This window comes from Carettochelys insculpta, chromosome 3 (assembly GCF_033958435.1).
Source record: "Carettochelys insculpta isolate YL-2023 chromosome 3, ASM3395843v1, whole genome shotgun sequence".
In the NCBI taxonomy this organism is placed as follows: domain Eukaryota; kingdom Metazoa; phylum Chordata; order Testudines; family Carettochelyidae; genus Carettochelys; species Carettochelys insculpta.
Window position 1 is genome coordinate 149,135,699 of NC_134139.1, and position 18,096 is coordinate 149,153,794.

General features: G+C 42.8%; 1 protein-coding gene across 6 annotated transcripts in view; it reads right to left on the minus strand.

The window, feature by feature from the left end:
* PHIP (PHIP subunit of CUL4-Ring ligase complex) overlaps positions 1 to 18,096 on the minus strand; it is a 320,457-nt gene that overhangs the window by 181,321 nt on the left and 121,040 nt on the right. For all 6 annotated transcript variants that reach the window (XM_074990995.1, XM_074990994.1, XM_074990993.1 and 3 more), the window contains exons 14-15: positions 13,015 to 13,168; positions 4,212 to 4,346 (exon numbers count right to left, since the gene is read on the minus strand). In XM_074990995.1, coding sequence (XP_074847096.1) covers positions 4,212 to 4,346; positions 13,015 to 13,168 — 289 coding nt within the window. The remainder of the gene's footprint in view (positions 1 to 4,211; positions 4,347 to 13,014; positions 13,169 to 18,096) is intronic.

The following is an 18,096-nucleotide window of genomic DNA, read 5'->3' on the forward strand; positions in this document are numbered from 1 at the left end:
GGTGCCATGCAGTTGGGGTCTTTCCTGCGCTCAACCACATCACATGGGTAGCCTCTCACCCAATATAAGGTCATGCCTGCCCTTCTGATGCTGACCATGCTGCCAAGCGGCACCATGTCCTGGCTTGCACACAGTTAGGGCTCCAAGGGCAGGAAAGATTTTCAGGGGCTTGCTGCTGCCGGGGAGGGGATGCGGGGGGAGAGTCAAATGTCCCAAGCAACTTGGGGCACTGCCTAAAGTTGGGGGTCTACTATACCAGAACTGCTTTTGTAAACTATCTTTCTATATAAGGAAGACAAAGCATTTCCTGTCCATCCACACAGCTAAAATATAATTCTTCAGATTCTGAGTATCTCAAGTTTTGGTTATTGCATCATACCGCCTCCTGAGGCTGGCAAATTTCTTATAATGATCATATTCACTCAGAATCCTGCTGCAAAAATCCTAGATTATAGAAATGACAGTGTTTATCCTCTCGCTGCATACCCCTGGTGGGTTGGTCATCTCTCTTCATGGAGCCATATGACTGAAAGGGACATCAAGAAGTCATCAGGTCCAGTCCCATGCATTCATAGCATTGTATTTTGCTACTTTACTAATGGGAACATCCTGTGAGACCATCCAGAGCCTTACAAAAGAAGTCATGAAGCACCTCTGCAGTTTCCGTATTTTCTGTTATAACTTTTCCCTTTGCATTGAGTAACAGCTCTACTCTGTCGGTATTTTGTCCTGCTTCTGTTTTTATAGACTATTTTCTTGTTACTCTAAGTCTCTAGTTTGAGCTTATTTTGTGCCTTGGCATTTCTAATTTTGCCTCTACATACTTGTATTATGTTTATCATCTTCCTTCCTGATATGATCTACTTTCCACTTTTTGCATGATTTGTTATATTTTTAATATTTAGATCATTTGAGATCTCCTGGATAAGCCAGGATGGCCTCTTGTCGTAATTCCCCCTTGTTTTTTTTAAAATGCAGTGGAACAGTTTGCTCAAGCTCTAATAAAGGCTCTTTGGAAAAAAAAAAATTCCAACTATCTTCAACTGTTCTTCCTTTCAGTTTTGCTTTACCTACCAACTTCCTGAGTTTGCTTAAATCTCCCTTCTTGAAATCTATTGTCCATATTTTGCTGTTATCCCTCCTACCACTCCTTAGAATCATCAAGTCAGTGATTTCACTAGCCCTTTCACCCAAACTGCCTTCCACTTTCAAATTCTCAACCAGTTCCTCCCTACTTGTCAAAATTCAAATCTAGGACAGCCTTTCCACAGCAGCTTCCTCCACCTTCGGAAAAAAACCGGTCTTCAATACATTCCAAGAACTTGCGGATAAACTGAGCCCTGTTGTGTTATTTTGCAAACAGATGACTGGCCAATAAAAATCCCCCACCAACATCAGGTCCCCTGCTTTGGAAGATTTTGTTAGATGTTTAAGAAAAGCATCACCCACCACCTAAAGTAGTTCTCTGCCATGACGTCACCTTTGGGATTTACCCACACCCGTTTTCTCCTTATCCAGAGGCTTTCAAAATGTCTGTTTCTTATTTTCATTTCAAACACAGTCCAAGTGCATACATTTTTTTAACACCATCAACTCCCCTTTTTCCTTTTCTGTCCTTACTGAGCAGGCTGTACCTTTGTATAACAATATTCCAGTTATGAGTATTACCTAACCAAGTCTCTGTGATGCCAGCTATTACACCAAACTATTTGTCTTTATTTTCAAGGTTCTTCACAGGCTATCATTAACCTCTCATTCACTACTAAAATAGAAAATCCCATTTTTGGCCCAGTAATGCCAACTTCCAATCACACACTTATTAAAGATGCAAACAAGCACCCCCATACTTTCTGCCATGTTGCTTCTCACATCAGAGTAAGTCCCCATAAATACTAAGAAAACTCATGATCCTCCTTCAAAACCCTCTATAAAACTCCCCTTTTCCCATGAAACCTAAAGAAATTTGACAGTCAGCTTTTTTGGTGAACTAAGAATCGTGTTCCTTATGCTAAGCAGTACTGTCTCATTGTTTCCTTGCACTCCACTGGTATCCATCTTTTGCCTTGACATGCAATTAGACTGAAAGCACTTTGGGTTCAAACTGTGTTTTACGTTTGAACTGATACATCAGGAGACTATCAGTGCCCCAGTCCATGATCAGGGCTCCTACGCCCTATGGTAATATTAATGAATAATGAGGATAAGTACGGTGGTCAGTACCACAAGACTTTAGCTGGGTCAAGCAGTCCTCATTATGAAAAAGGTGACTTTGCTTGGAATGGCTGCTGTCAAAATATCTACCAGTTAGTGATTTCAGTGGCAGAAATATCAATAATATTGGTGAAATCTAACATTCTGATGAAGTGCGTATTTGCCCATGAAAGCTTATGCTCTAAAATATGTTAGTCTACTAGGTGGCACAGGAAAACTACTTCTTTTTGCAGATACAGACTAACACGACTACCCCTCTTGACATTCTCATAAGGAGCTCCTGGAATGACTCATCCAGTGCCATATTCATGCCAAAGACATATTTTGCCAGGTGATAACAATGGAAAATATTTTGGTGGCAAAGCAGAATGTGGGTGCTGCCTGGCCCCTTGGTCTGGTCTTCATGCTTTTTTTCCCCTGTCTGATGCATATGGTCTGATTAAGGGGTTGCTTCGTTTTTTCCCTCAAGCGTGAACAATAGCTCCTCCTGACTTCAAATGGCAGGCCCAAAAAAGCCCTGTAAGGCCGTGGCAATTGCCACAGGGCTATTGCTGGCTAGTATGATATTCCTAGTTGAATGCCATGCATAATCAAGATGGTGGCTGGTTACTGGACAAAAAGTCAACAAGCTTTTTTGTGATATTGATCACAGATCGCAATAATGGTTCTGTTTCAAGATCAAGAGAACGTACTTCAGGTGACCGAGAAGAGAAACAGGTCTCCTATATGCATAGCAATGTGCAATACAGTATTTGATACAGGTCTGCTTTAATATTGAAAAGTGCCTCAAATGACATTTAAAGTCTTCCTCTTCCAGCATCTCATCATGTACAACAGGTATGGATGCTGCAGGCTGTAGTGCCAGATCCTCAATACCTATGTTTTCTTCTATATCATAGACTGCTCCTACTCACAAGCACTCAACACCATCTGGTGCTTAGTCGATTTGCCTACACAGGCTTTATTTCACCATCTGTATAAGACACTGAGTTCAGTTTACAGTCTTTGTTCTGAGTGCCTTCACTCAGATTAGGACATCAATATCCAAGGTGTTGGTGATGGCTAAGGCACTAGTAAAGCATGCTGTACTTTTGAAGCACTTTTGCTATTACCAGTACGAGTTCTATACTCAGTGCTGTCTCCTCTCTACTAATAGTGGAGTTGCTTGTTAAAGGGTGGGTAAAACTGGATCAAGTTGTTTTATCCCTTGTTAATGCTCTCCCAGATCTGACAAGACCTTCAGAGACTGTCAAAGAAGAGCATACTTTGAATGATCTATTTGCTCTTTCAGCTATAGAGGTATGTACCAAACACAGGACTCTTCTAAAGAGAGCAGAAGAGGTACATGCTGCACCCAGTTTTTAGTAATTAATCCATCACAGGACCTGCAAGGCTTGAAGCCCACAGGTTCTAAACCTGCCATATACAGGTATCCAGTACTGGAGATGGAGAATACAGGTTGTTCTGACCACCAGTGTTCAATCCAAATGCGTCAAAGATGTTCATGGTGGGCATATCTCAGTAGAGTTCTGAAGAATTTTGAGAGATTTAGCTGAAACTAAAAACTAGTTAGTTGGAAACTTCCTAATTTCTATCTAAGTGCCATGAGTACTAAGGAGAACTTGGTAATGTTCATAGCCATCCTGCCCTTTATGCCCTTATATAGGAGTGTGGGGAGTCAAAGGGACACATGTGTGGCACTGACACCAGCATTCAAAAGACACTGATCTTCTGTGCATGAAGCACACACAAATATATATACATATTTGTAAATATATACAGTGAGATTAAAAATGACACACACAAAAACAACTATTAATGTCATTTCAAGCAATTTCTTATGAAGTTACAGGTAAAATGACAACCCTGAAGATTATGGAAGTTTGGTCACTGGCATCAGTGAAGCCAGGACTGTGTCTTCTTTCCCTGGCCACACTAACAACAAAACGCAGCACATTTCATAATTAAACAAGAATACCAAATAGCTATAGGAAAATTACCATGTTGAAGTAAGATCGAATTTTGACGCCTCTTGACAAGTCCCAAACTATGACATTTCCATCATGCCCAGCAGAGAAGAGAACTCTGGGATCAAATGGGTGAGGCTCAAGTACAAACACTTCATCCTCATGTCCCTGAAATAAAAAATATTTATATTTTTAAAAGCTATGGTAGGAAAGTTTAAATAAACGTTCCCCAAATATATACAGAAATATTTACTTCTAGGGCTGTCAAATGATTAAAATATTTATTGCAATTAAAAAAATTGAGTAATCATGTTTAATCCTATTGCTAAATAAAAGAATGCTATTTATTTAAATATTATAGCTGTTTTCAATTACATAAAATATGAAGTGTACAGTGCTCACTTTATATTGTACTGTTACAAACATCTGAACTGTAAAAAACAAAACACTATTTTGATTCACCTAATACATGCAATATTGTAAAATCTCTATTTTGAAAATTGAACTTAGAAATGTAAACTTACATAGACTTAGGACAAGAAGCAATGAGCTTAAATTGCAGCAAGGAATGTTTAGGCTGGATATTAGACAAACTTCCTACCTGTCAGGGTAGCTAAGCACTGGAATAAATTGCCTAGGGTGGTTCTAGAACCTGTATCACTGGAGATAATTAAGAACAGGTTAGATAAATATATAACAGTAATGATACAGATGGTGCTTCGTCCTGTTGTGAGGGCAGGGGGACTGGACTTGATGGCCTCTTGAGATCCCCTCCAGTTCTAGTAGTCTGTGCTCCAGTGTATAAAACTAACTGCATTCAAAATGTGTATCAGGTGAATCGAATAATACTTGTCTGTCTTAAACCATTTTTCCAGTGCAAACATTTTTAATGAAAACAATAGAAAATGAGCATGGTACACTTTCTATTCTTTGTTGAAATTGAACTCAATGTATTTGAAAATGGAGAAAGACATCCACAATATTTAATACATTTCATTTGGTATTCTAGTTAACAGTGTGGGCAACTGATTGTTTTTATAGTGATTAATTTTTTGAGTTAGCTGCTTGAGTTAATGCTGATTAATTGACAACCCTATTTATTACTACTACACAATCTGCAGTGTGCACATCTGAGTAAGTTATACTAATGAGAAACTGTACAAATGTTTAATGTACAACAGCAACTTGGGCAACTCTCTTGGATAAATTTTTGTAACTATTTCATGTACTTTTATATTGTATGCTTCTCTTTCTCCAGTGACGATTTTAAATAGAATTGTACAACTGTCAGTTAAATCACCACCACCATTTTTGTAATGACTTTAGATGCCCAGAGGGCCAGAAAGAACATTCTTAAAAACACACACTCTTATTTTAGCCATTTTAAACCTTCTGCAGTGTTCATCCATCATTATACGTGCAACTGCTCAAAAATACCTAGTAAAGGAGTAGTCTGGTAATTATGGTAAGATTTTAGGATAAGTAAAGAATTATTATCCCTAAAATTAGATTTCAGTTTAACCAGGTCAAAGCACTTCCTTTTACCAATGGCATCAAATTATAGGCAGGAGATGCTTATTTTGTAATTAAGTTTTTCAAAAAAGTGCACCACCTCTAATTTTCCTGTAAAACAGGAAGATAGTATAATTAAATATAAGCATGTTTTTAATGTCTAAGGAATGATGGGGGCACTACAAGTATTGATATTTGTGTTAAGATATGGGTATTTGTCTTGAGTCTCAATTTTGTATTGAAGTGCAGCTGCTCACTGTTTTACACAATTTTTTTATTTTATGGCAAATGGTGTCTAGAAACTCAAAGGGGACCTTTCTGTATATTCCAAATTAAAGAGATGTTTCACTGCAGGAAAAGATGGCTCTCTAACGTATGGCATGCAATACTGCATAAGAAACCAAGGTTCAATTTCTAGGTCCAAAAGTCTCTTTGGACAGCAGATGCCTCAATTACTCTAGCTGGGGGAGGGGGAGAATTACGCACCATTGTAACTCTTCTTCTTCTTCAAGATTGCTGTCATATCTATTTGACTTTGGTGTGCGTGTATGCACAGCTGCTGGGAAGTTTTTCCCTAGCAACTACCGATCAGGTCAGCTGGGTGGTCCCCACGAATGGCGTCTCTGTGGAGCTTATATATGACCCTGAACACCCAGTGCCCCATCAGTACCTTCTTGCCATCCACTCCACCAGTGGGGAAGAAGGGTGGATTTTGAATAGATATGAGCAACACATCTTTAAGAACAGTTACAATGGTGAGTAACCGTTTTTTCTTCAAGTGCTTACTCATATCTGTTCAAGTTAGGCGATCCCCAAGACAAACCCAGCAATAGAGGTTGGAGTCAATACATGGCTGACTCAAGCACAGTGGCCACAAAAGGCTGCACAGTAGCATAACGAGGCATGAAAAGGTGTACAGAGGACCATGTCGCTGCATGACAGATTTCCTGGAGAGGCGCACATGCAGAAAGGAAGTGGAAGGGGGTTGAGTTCACACAGAGTGCATCATGCCAGTTGGCAGGAAAATCTCAGTGAGGTCAGAACACACCTCTATATAAGGTATGATTCAGGAAGAGATGTACTATGACAAAACCACAAGTCCCTTCAAGCAATCAGAAATGGCCACAAAGAACTGCGAGGTCTTGTGGAAGGGCTTGGTCCAGTCAATACAGAAGGCAAGCCCCCATCTCACATTGAGAGAGTGCATCTTCTACGCCTGCTGGGAGCTATAAGATTTAGGGTAGAAGACAGGCAAGAAGATATCCTGGCTAGCATGGAAGCCAGAGACCACCTTTGGTAGGAAAGCTGGGTGAGAACAGAGTTGGACTTCACCTTTGTGGAACACCATGCATGGAGGTGGAGGGGGAGGGGGCGGCGCATGTCTGAAGCATGGAAACCCTTCTAGCAGAAGCAATAGCCAGCAGGAAGGCCAATTTCCAGAAGTAGAATAGGGAACAAGTGGCCAAAAGGTTCAGAGGTGTGGCCCATATGCATCCAAAGCAACAGGTTAAGGTTGTAGGCTGGGGCTGACTGACCGGCAGGTGGAGATGGTCCAGCCTTTGCAAAAACATCCCACCACAGGGTGTGTGAAAACAGAGTGCCCGCCCCCTCCAGGTGAAAAGATGAGATGGCCACCAAGTGAACCTTTAAGGAGGAAAAAACGAGTCCTTGCTACTCCAGGAAAATGAAGTAGTCAAGCACCTGCAATATAGAGGTAGACACAGGAGCAAGCTCACACTGACAGCACCAGCAGAAGCGCATCCTTTTGGCCAGATATGATCACTGGTTTGTGGCCAAGGAGGACCAGCTGCAATGGCCCCGAGCATGCCTACCTGACAGAATTCAATCATGAAGCCAGCATGCCATGAGGTGAAGGGATCAAAGCCTTAGTCCTGCATGAGGAGGTCTGGAAGCAGGGGAAGCCAAACTGGCAAAAGCACAGAAAGCACCATTAGAGCTGAGTATGAGGCTGGCGAGGTCACATCAGTGCAATGAGGATAATATCCACGCACTACTGTGAGACTTGAGAAGCATCTTGTGCACAAGGGGAAATGGAGGGAAGGTGGAGAGTAGCCATGGGGACCAGGATGAGGGACACCTCTGCTATGGAGCCCAGGCTGAGGCTGCAGACGTAGCAGAATGGGTGACACTTGTAGTTTTTCTGGGACACAAAGAGGTCTACATGGGGAAAACCCCACTTTCAGAAGATCAAGTGGAAGACTTCCACGCAAACTGATCACTTGTGAGAGGAACTGGAAACTGGGGCAGTACACCAACTGGCTCTGGACCACCAGGAGATAGACCATCTTCAGGTGAATCTAGTAGGCTACGAAGAGCTCCCACAGGTGCAGGGTTTCAGCGCAGAGCAACAAGGAGCACACTCTGCCCCCACCTGTTGATGTAATACACAGCCATGGCATTGTCCATTAGGACTGTCACACAACAGCCACAGAGACGAGGAGAAAAGCCAGACAAGTGAACAGCCTGGACCTTGTGCACACTGATATGGGAAGATAATTCCTCCACTGTCCATACTGCATGAGTTGTGAGATGCCTTAAGTAGGCCCCCCAGCCCAAAGCAAATGCATTTGTGACCAGGGACACAGTAGGTTGGGGGGACACAAAAAGGAATGTCCACAAGAATGTTCCATGGAGAGCACTGGAGACATGCCAAGGCATAGTGAGAATCATGTCTAAGCCATCCCAGCTGGGACAGTATGCTGAGGCCAACCATGCCTGAAGAGGGCAGAGATGGAGTCTGGGAAATGGAACCATGTAAATACATGCCACCATGTAACCCAGCAACCGGAGACACGTGTTGACTGGTAATGAGAAACTAACAGAGCAGAGGAGCTGGGTGAGAGCCTGGAAGCAGTAATCAGGGAAGAATGCTTTGGCTTGAATGGCATCAAGAACGAGCCTGATAAACTATACGCACTGAGTCGGCATCAACGAGGACTTTGCTGGGTTGAGCAGGAGACCCAGAGCTTCCCTGGTGAAAGCCACCTCAGCCTGCACCTGGTGGAAAGAGCAACCTCTCAGAAGCCAGTTGCCCAAGTATGGATAGACCTGGATACTGTTGCACCACAGGAAGGTGGCCACCACCAGCATGCGCTTGGTGAACAAGCTGGGGGCCATGGAGATCCTGAAATGGAGAGCCATAAACTCAAGGTGCAGGTGGCCCAAGGTCAACCACAGGTATCGCAGATAGGAGGGAATGATGGAAATGTGGAAGTAAGCATACTTTAAAGTTAAAAGTGGCACACCAGTCCCCTGGATCCAGAATGGGAATAATGGTGCCCAGGGAGACCCTACAAAACTTGTGGGAAACCAACATGTTGAATTCCCTGAGGTCCAGGATGGGTAGCAGACCCTGTCCCCTCCCTCCCACTTGCCTTTGGAACCAGAAGACTAAGAAAAAGGGACAGAGTCTATCGAGAAATGGTAGCATGGTATTCCATGGTGTGGGTATTTCATCTTGGGTACATAATCCAAAAGGAGCACTTGGCACCAGAAGAGGACAGACTGGCCACAACTGGCCCCGGGCTCTTGACTGGGAGGCTTCTGGCAAAAGTAGCAGGCTTTGCGCTAGAAGAAGTTCAAGCATCCACATGATTTAAAGGGCTTGGACTGAAGCTGAATAACTGAAGTGTGCATGCCCAAGTATTTCATAGTATTACAGGAGTCCTTGAGACTCCTTGAGTCAGTTTGTTGGGCAAAAAAAAACCCATGCAAATCAAACAGGAGGTGCTGAATCACTTGCTGGACCTCCAGAAGGAAGCCAGATGTTTGTAACCAGGCCACCCACTGCATGGCAACACTCAATGCGACAGCTTAGGCTGCTGGCGTCCCCTGCATCCAGAGGTACCTGGAGGCAGGCTCATGACACCACTTTACCCTCCTGCATAAGGGCCGAGAACTTCTCTCAAGTCCTCAGGCAATGATTTCTCAAACTTGAAATCTGCAGCCCAGGAGTTGTAGTTTTAACAGCTCAGGATGACCTGCTGGTTAGCCACCCAGAGCATCAAGCCTGCAGTGGAGTACACCTTCCTCCCACAGAGGTCCAAATGCCTAGTGTCCTTGGATTTTGAGATCAGAGCCTGTTGACCCTAACACTCCTTTTTGTTAACCAGGCCCATCACCCAGGAGCAAGGCAGGGGTGGGTATACAAGTACTCATACCCCTTGACTGCTGGAGTATTTGCACTCCACCACATAAGCAGTGGTGGAACGGATGTTGGCATTTGCCACATGATGGAAGTGGCAGCCACTATGGTCTTGTTGAATGAGAGGCCACATGTGAGGGACCCTCCAAGGTCAGGATGTCACAAGTGGAGTCAACGAACTCAACAACTTCCTGCCCTAGCAGGCTGAGGCTGGTTGCTGCATGCTGAAGGAGATTCTGGAGTACTCGGAAGTCTGTGGATAGAGACCTCGAGACGATGCATCTGCCACTCCCTGATCTGTGGAAAAGCTGGAGGAGGCCAACGGAAGCACCACCGATGCTGGAACCTCTGGATGATACATGGTACAGCCTCTGGAGGAGTAGGATGACAAGAGTCTGGAGGGAGATGACTAACCATAGCCTCAGGAACTCTTAAGGGTAGCTACGATATGTGACCAAGCAGGAGGCATAGTGCCCTGTGCCATGTGGTATGCCCATGGAGTCCGAAATGACCACTGGGAAAGGAGGTCAGTGAAATGCACTCAAGTCCTGTTCCAGGCCAGAGGGATCAGAAGGCCATGGAGGAGCCATCCCAGATGGAGCTGTTGGTAGATCCTGACCAGTGTTGACCTTATGGCACAAAAGCCTACAAGAGCAGTGAGGAGGGCGAAAGTGGTGTCATGGTGAGAGATGGTGCCGAGAACCAGACTGATGCCAAGAGGAAGACTGGCATTGAGAAGCAGAGTGGTACCATGATGAGACAGAACAAGGACTGAGATCAATGCCCAGATGAGGGATAGTGCCAAGGGCTGGTGCAGCATCGAGAATGGGACTGGCACCGAAAGCAGGACCAGTACTGAGGCAGACTGGCATCAAGAGCAGTACCAGCACTGAGAACAGGAACGCCAAGGAGGTGAGGTCTCGCACACTGCAGGGGAAAGGCACCAAGAGCCCAACATGCAAGAGTCCTGATGAGTGGAGACAGACTGCAGTGGAGAACAGGACCAAGTTCCACAACGGGAATAGTACTGGAGCTCATCCAAGGCTGACACAAACAGAATCTAGACCCCAAAGGCAAATGTTAAGCAGATGGAAGTGGGCCTGAGGAGGCACTGTACCGAGTCAGTGCAGGAAACAGCCTGCTGAGGAGCTGGAATAGATCCAGACACGAGGCAACCCTGCAATGAGAACAGGCAGGCATCGAGACTGAGACCAAGCTCAGAGTACAGCCGCCACCACCACACACGGCTGTGCCAGGACTCGGAGAATTCAGGTGCTGATGCCCGATCAGGCACAGCTAGAAGGGCAGACATACCCCTGGAGACTCACTGAGGAGCAGGGGCCTCAGAAATGCTTTGGGGAACTCATCTTGGTAACTCCCCTTGCTGCCCACTACACATCAGGAATAGACAAAGGACCAGCCAGCACCAGATCACTTCCGGGATACTCCAGGAAAATGCTGCTTGGTACATGTGATGCTAGACCATAGCTTCTTGGGCACCAGGAGCATCTGGTACTGTCTGTGCCAACACTGCCAAGGTCAACAGTAGTTGATAGGGAAAAATTTCCAACAGCTGGGCACATGAGCAAACCTAATTTGAACAGACATGAACTACAACTGAAAGAAGAACGCAAACTTTTCGTCTGACACGGAAGCAGCTTTGATGGGTCTCTATGAATGTGTTTTTAAAAATATACGCATATATGTTTCCCAAACTGGTCCACTGACCTCTAATCTGTGCTGAGAAGTGCTAGAAATGATATTCATCTCTCCTTATTTTTAGATACAAAGATGCATTAAAAGACAATTATAAATACACTCAATACTTCCTGAGCAATTTTTCAAATAAACAACTGCTGTAGTTACCACAGGGATATTATGCAAATATAGCTAGAAAAGCAGATCGCCCATAAAATAACCTAGTTCAAGCTTAGTCAAGCAAAAATTGTGAGGCTCCCTGCAGTAGAGAACCTAATCTGAATTATTATTACGAATCCCCACCAACCAGACAAACGAAATATCACACTCCACAAGTCACATTTATCTTTGCTACTGACAATACAGTATTAGTCCCCACATTTTTTTCGTGCTTAAAATTACCCTATGACTGAAATGTATTAACACCTTTAATTTTAATCTTCATTGCTGAACCACAAGTGCAGACATACCTGCAGAATTTTAAGTCTAAATGCTACAACGTTTAAAAAAGCTGATATTTTTGTATGCATGCGTTACTGCCATTAACTAATATACACGACACATACGCGCCCCACCCCCAAATTACTGATATATTTGCATTCAACCATCGGTGAGTATTTCAAGCATACAACAGTGCAAAGATGAGTTTGGAAGGGTGGACACAACAGACTTTTCTCAATCATCATCATCAAGGCCGAAAAGCCTGAAGTTCTACTCCCACTATCTTAATTAAAAACATTCTAATTATGGAAATAATCCTATCAAAGCTTCAATTATATTCATTTTGATCTATTTAATATCACTTTCAACTCCCCTTGATTTCTTATACAATTGTACATTACTATGAAAAATATATTTCATTAATATTTTAATTATGCATCTTCTATTCAAATAATAAGTGGGTCTTCCAGCTTACTTTTAAACCTGGAAGTGAATGCTGTATTTGGATGTCAGTAAAAGTTCATCCCTTATCTCCCCTCTCATTTCAGACGACTGTAACAAGCATTGCCAATTGTAAGCAAAAAATACCAAAAAAAGACCTCTTCCCCAAACCCATCCTCAACCCCACCCTCAAAAAAAGGTCAGTGGCATTCTGTCTACATAAACTGAAATCTAATCTCAACAGATGCCTCCAAATATTTACCAATAAAGCATAATTTTAAAGCAACATAATGATACAAAAATTTAAATTTAGAAATTATCGTTTCAAACCCAAACAATGTCTCAGCAATGCGGACATGGGAAAAACTATTTTGGCTCCATCATCTTTACATACACCTCCAACAATGTTCTTTAGGCTCAGAGTCACAAGAAATTCCAGGAACTTGAAATTCTTCTGTGATTCTGCAATTATTTTGCAAAGATTTTTCCTTCTTATGCAAATGGATATTATTTTTAAACATCTATGATGGATATCTGAGTTACAGTATACTGACTAAAACTGACTCTCATTTTTCTTACCATAAGGACATGAATAAGCTGGCCAGTGAAAGAATTCCAAACCTTCAGAGTCATGTTGTTAACTGCAGTTATAACAGAATTGTCATGGCGGTCCCACGCTACCATAGTTACTTTCAGCTTTGTGATTTTGTCTTCTACGCCTTGTAGACTTTGTCTAAAAGTAAACAGAAAAAATGAGTTTGCAAAATAATGAGCCTCAGATAGGTAAAAAAATTTGCTGTATTAAGAAACTTGTTTCACAAAAAGAAACTTAAAAGATTTTAAAATGCTTTTGTGTTTGGGTTTATCAGAAGTAATAATGGGTTTCTTTTAACAATGCAGATAAATGATCAGAACTGTAGAATGGACATGTTATATACAATAATGCAGAATGAACATGAAAAAAGCATTTGAAGTAAATATTGCCTGAAGTAACTATTAAAATTAGGTTCAATAAGCATATGTCTATCAATTAGACCCATAAATCTGGAAACAAGAATTAGCCAGCCAAGCAACTCAAGAGAGAGACTGCTCAGTGCTGTGGCTCACTTCACCCAAGTCTCATCTGCAGCCATGGCCACCTCTTATTCTTCATAGGAAAACCTTGTTTATATATCTATTTAAAATAATCAGTGGAGAAAAAGAAACACATAATATAAAGGCACAAAGTTTTAGAAAACCTGACAAAATGCACATCCCTTCCCCCAAATCCCTTCCTGTATACCACTGAAATAAATACATGTGGCATGTTGTGACCTGAAATATGTTTAAGTATTTAGGACTTTTATTCGTACAAGTTTCTTGATATTTCAGGTCTGACCTATTTTGAAGCCATCACCCTGGATATTCCATCAATGAATTAATACTGGTTTATTCTTCCTAAGGGAGGAAAAAATGCTTCATACCTCAGTACTTCTAAAGACAAGCTTTTTTTAAAAAAACAAAATATAAAAAGCATATACTTGTCACCCCAGAAATTACACAACATCTAATCACACCACACATGAAATCTAAGTGGGTCCCCAAAAGTTTGATTTGTTCAGTGGGGGTTAAGATTGACTTCACAGTGATGAGAATGAGTCTAAATAGCCGACTAAGTATAGTGCTGTTTCAAGGTGCGCAAGCACTTCTTCTCTGGAGCCACCCTTCAGCAACCAGTCAATGAAGTAGGGGAAGATGTTGATTCCTTTCTTCCTGAGGCATTCTGTGACCCCAACATACTGAATAGGAGCTGTGTAAGGAAAATGATGGTATCTACCAGTGAAGGTATTTCCTGTAACTCAGCAGAATGGCCATGAGGACATAAGTCAAACTGAAGGTGTAGAGCAGAAAAAAATGCTTATTAACATTTCTATAACTCTTGTTCTTCCAGGCATGCATCCCACAAGGACAGTTGCTGGGAAAATTTTCCCTCAGTAGTATCCTCCTAGTGCCCTCTGGTGACACACAAATGCCAGCATAAGAAGTCCGGCATACCTCACTCACTCTCAGTTCCTTCTTGCCAGCCAACTCAAACATAGGGTTTGGAGGACAGGCCATATCTCAAAGAACAGCTATGAAAAGGTCAGTAACCCTTTTTTTTTCTTAAAGTACTGGGTTCCAAGCAGTACTGTAGGAGGTGAGACCTTAGTCCATGGGGATGCTATCTCAATCAAATCCAGCACCATCTCTAACTTGATTTTGAGGAGTAAAGGGATTTTGAAGTTACCCAGGCACTTTGAAGTACTGGCGGGTTAGCGAGCCAGCACTTTGAACTTTAACACTTGAAAGTTGATGCGGGGGAGAATCAGCTTAATGAAGTGCTGCGTATGCAGCGCAGCACTTCGTTAATAATCTCACGACACTCTACTTACCATCCCTCCTTCAAAGTAAGGAGGTAGTGTAGACACAGCCTAAATTACTGGCAACAGTATCATCTTTGGGTAAGGTCTGAGTTACATATTGATCAGGGTATGAAGCTAGTTCTTTGGGATTGGAAGAACCTTGTATTTGATAAGATTCATTTTTAGAACCACTTACCCTTATTAGCAGTGTCCTTGATGGTGATATAATGGAACTGAAGTATCAGCAGGAACTATCTGTATGACTTTTTGTTAGCCAGTATGGTGGGACATAAGTTCTCTCTTTTGGCTAGTCGGCATGACTTGTAAGTGGAGGACTACCAGTCTTGGGCAGCGAGTGCCTTGTTTCTCAGCAGTTAATCCTGAATTAAGTACTCTCAGTAGTGTCCCACCAAAACACACCTATTTACAGCAGGTGATCTCAACTGTGATGATGAGCAAGACCTCCACAAATGAGGAACTTCCCATTGAACCCAAAATGGCTGGTGCTATTGGTAAAGCCTTAGTAGCCAGTCAGAACTGGGCCAGGCACCTCCATCTAGGTCTTGAGGTGCATTCCAAGCTTGCTAGCTGTATTATAGTCTACTGGCTACCCCATACCCCCACCCTCAGGTGAAGTGGAGCTGCAGAATTAGGCGCTCAAGTCTGAAAAAGAGGGTGGGTGGGTGGGGTGGACCCAGAGTGGGTGGGGTGGACCCAGAGCAACCAAAAAAGTTATCTAACTCATCCATATCTCAGAGCCAGTTCAGGATTCACAGATGTGATGCAATCAGCACCTCTGGAAGGCTGGTTCCACAGGCAAGGTCAAAGACAAGTGCCAATAATGGTACTGGGGCTCCCATATGCATCAACATCTCCTGTGGCATTGACTGCATCAGTGCCAAGGAAGGGCCCAGTACAGAAGAATCTTGTGCTGTCTTTGGTATCCCATTCATGACAATGCCAAAAACTGGCATTTCATGGTACAGTGATGAGACTGCAACATGCTCTAAGTGGGGAACCATCACAGCTACCAGCCTCGTGAAATCCTGGACCAGCATCGAAGATGGAATCAAAAGGTGGAGTCAGTCCACTGCAGCCTGGTACACACCTATGATACCATCAGTACCAGTATCATTCCTACTAGTACCAGACACCCAGAGGCCAGAACCAGAGTCAACAGTGTGGGGTGTCTGCCTTGCCTATCCTGTGTCAAGGGAGAATCAGAAGCAACAGCACCATCATATGCACTGGAGCCAGCCTCATGCCAGCATGTGCTTTTCTCAGGGGATAGAGAAGAGTCACCCCAGAACACACAGTGCTCCCAATTAGTCTTATGCAGCCTCTTTTTAGGCCCTAATAATTCAGAATTGTTCCTGTGCTTCTTCAAAAGAGGCACTTACCCAGGAATGGGAAACAATAGCACTTTCTCATCTAGAGGGCACTTTGAGGCCTAAGGAAGGCCCTGGTACTGATTCAGGCCAAATTGCCAGATCAGCAGATGTTGCTTAAGGCAGAAGTCCATACCATCTGAGTCCTCCTTTTGAGCAATCCTCAGATTAAACAGCGCTCTTTGAGGAAGGCATCACCAAAGGACAAGAACCATTTATACCGATCACTTTTTAGGTACGATCACTCTACGTGAAGGGCGATGTTTGAATACTCGTGAGCACCACCACTATACTGTGCACTCCAGCTTTTAACTAACACTAATAAGTAACCAGCTATTAACTATATGCAATGAAACTAAATTAAATATAAAATGTCCAAGGTTGCGAAGGAACAAGTAACAACAGCTCCACATACAGCCAAAGTTGGCAAAAACATACTGGCAGGGATTGCCTACGATGCATCACCTCATTTAGCCAGGGAAGGACCTATGCGCATAAGGCACTAAAGTACCACTTCTTAACAGGTACAGCTAGGCAAAAGTCTCCAATTCTGGCATGCAGAGCATACACACCTACTTGGAATACACCTCTGCATTTACTCAAAGAAAAGTTAAAGTGAGAAAGGCACATGCTTCTCTGAGATCAATCAAGTACAGAAAAACATCTTAGAAGAAATCTGCTACATTAGAAGAGTGATTTTTCTCTCTGGAAATGAAATATTTTTGACATGAAACAGCTAATGACTGCAATTTTATAAGTTTCAATGGTGTTCAGTCTTGATGTTTGTTACCAGATGAGAAATATGTTAGTTACGTGAACCAGTGATATTCTAGAAGCTATGATTGAATGAGGTAGTCAGTCAGTCAAACAGAAATCAGGAAAAGCGGGGACAGAAATGTCCTGGCAAACTAACTACTGTGGCCTCCTGACATACACAAACCATACTGACATGAGAAAGGCCCAAAAGGCAGTGAAAGGTACTTTATAAATTCTCTGCAAACTGTGTTTTGCAGTTTAGACAAAGCCTGAGTCCTACTTGCTTCAAACTCTGCAAATGTGGAGGATCACAAGCGGATCAAAATTTTCAACTAATTTGTCAAAGTTCAATGTATCAGAAGACAATATTAGTTAAAATATCCCACAAGCTATATAAGAACAAAACAACGGCCATACGGGGTCAGACCAAAGGTCCATCCAGCCCAGTAGCCTGTCTGCAGACAGTGGCCAGTGCCAGGTGCCCCAGAGAGGGTGGACCAAAGACAATGATCAAGCGATTTGTCTCCTACCATCCATCTCCAGCCCCTGACAGACAGAGGCCAGGGACACCATTCCTACCCTTGGCTAAGCGCCTTTTATGGACCCTAACCTCCATGAATTTATCTAGCTCTTTCTTAAATTATTATAGTCCTAGCCTTCACAGTCTCCTCTGGCAAGGAGTTCCACAGGTTAACTATGTGCTGAGGGAAGAAGAACTTTCTTTTATTAGTTTTAAACCTGCTACCCATTAATTTCATTTGGCATAAGTAAATAACTTCTCCTTATTCACCCTCTCCATACCCATCATAATTTTATATGCCTCTATCATGTCTCCCCCTCAGCCTCCTCTTTTCTAAACTGAAAAGTCCCAATCTTTTTAGCCACTCCTCATACGGGACCTGTACCAACCCCCTAATCTTTCTAGTTGCCCTTTCCTGAACCTTTTTCAGTGCCAGGATATCTTTTCTTAGGTGAGGAGACCACATCTGTACACAGTATTCAAGATGTGGGCATACCATAGATTTATAGAGGGGCAGTAAGATACTTCTTTTCTTATTTTCTATCCCTTTTTTAATAATACCTCACATCCTATTTGCCTTTTTGACTGCCTCTGCACACTGCATGGATGTTTTCAA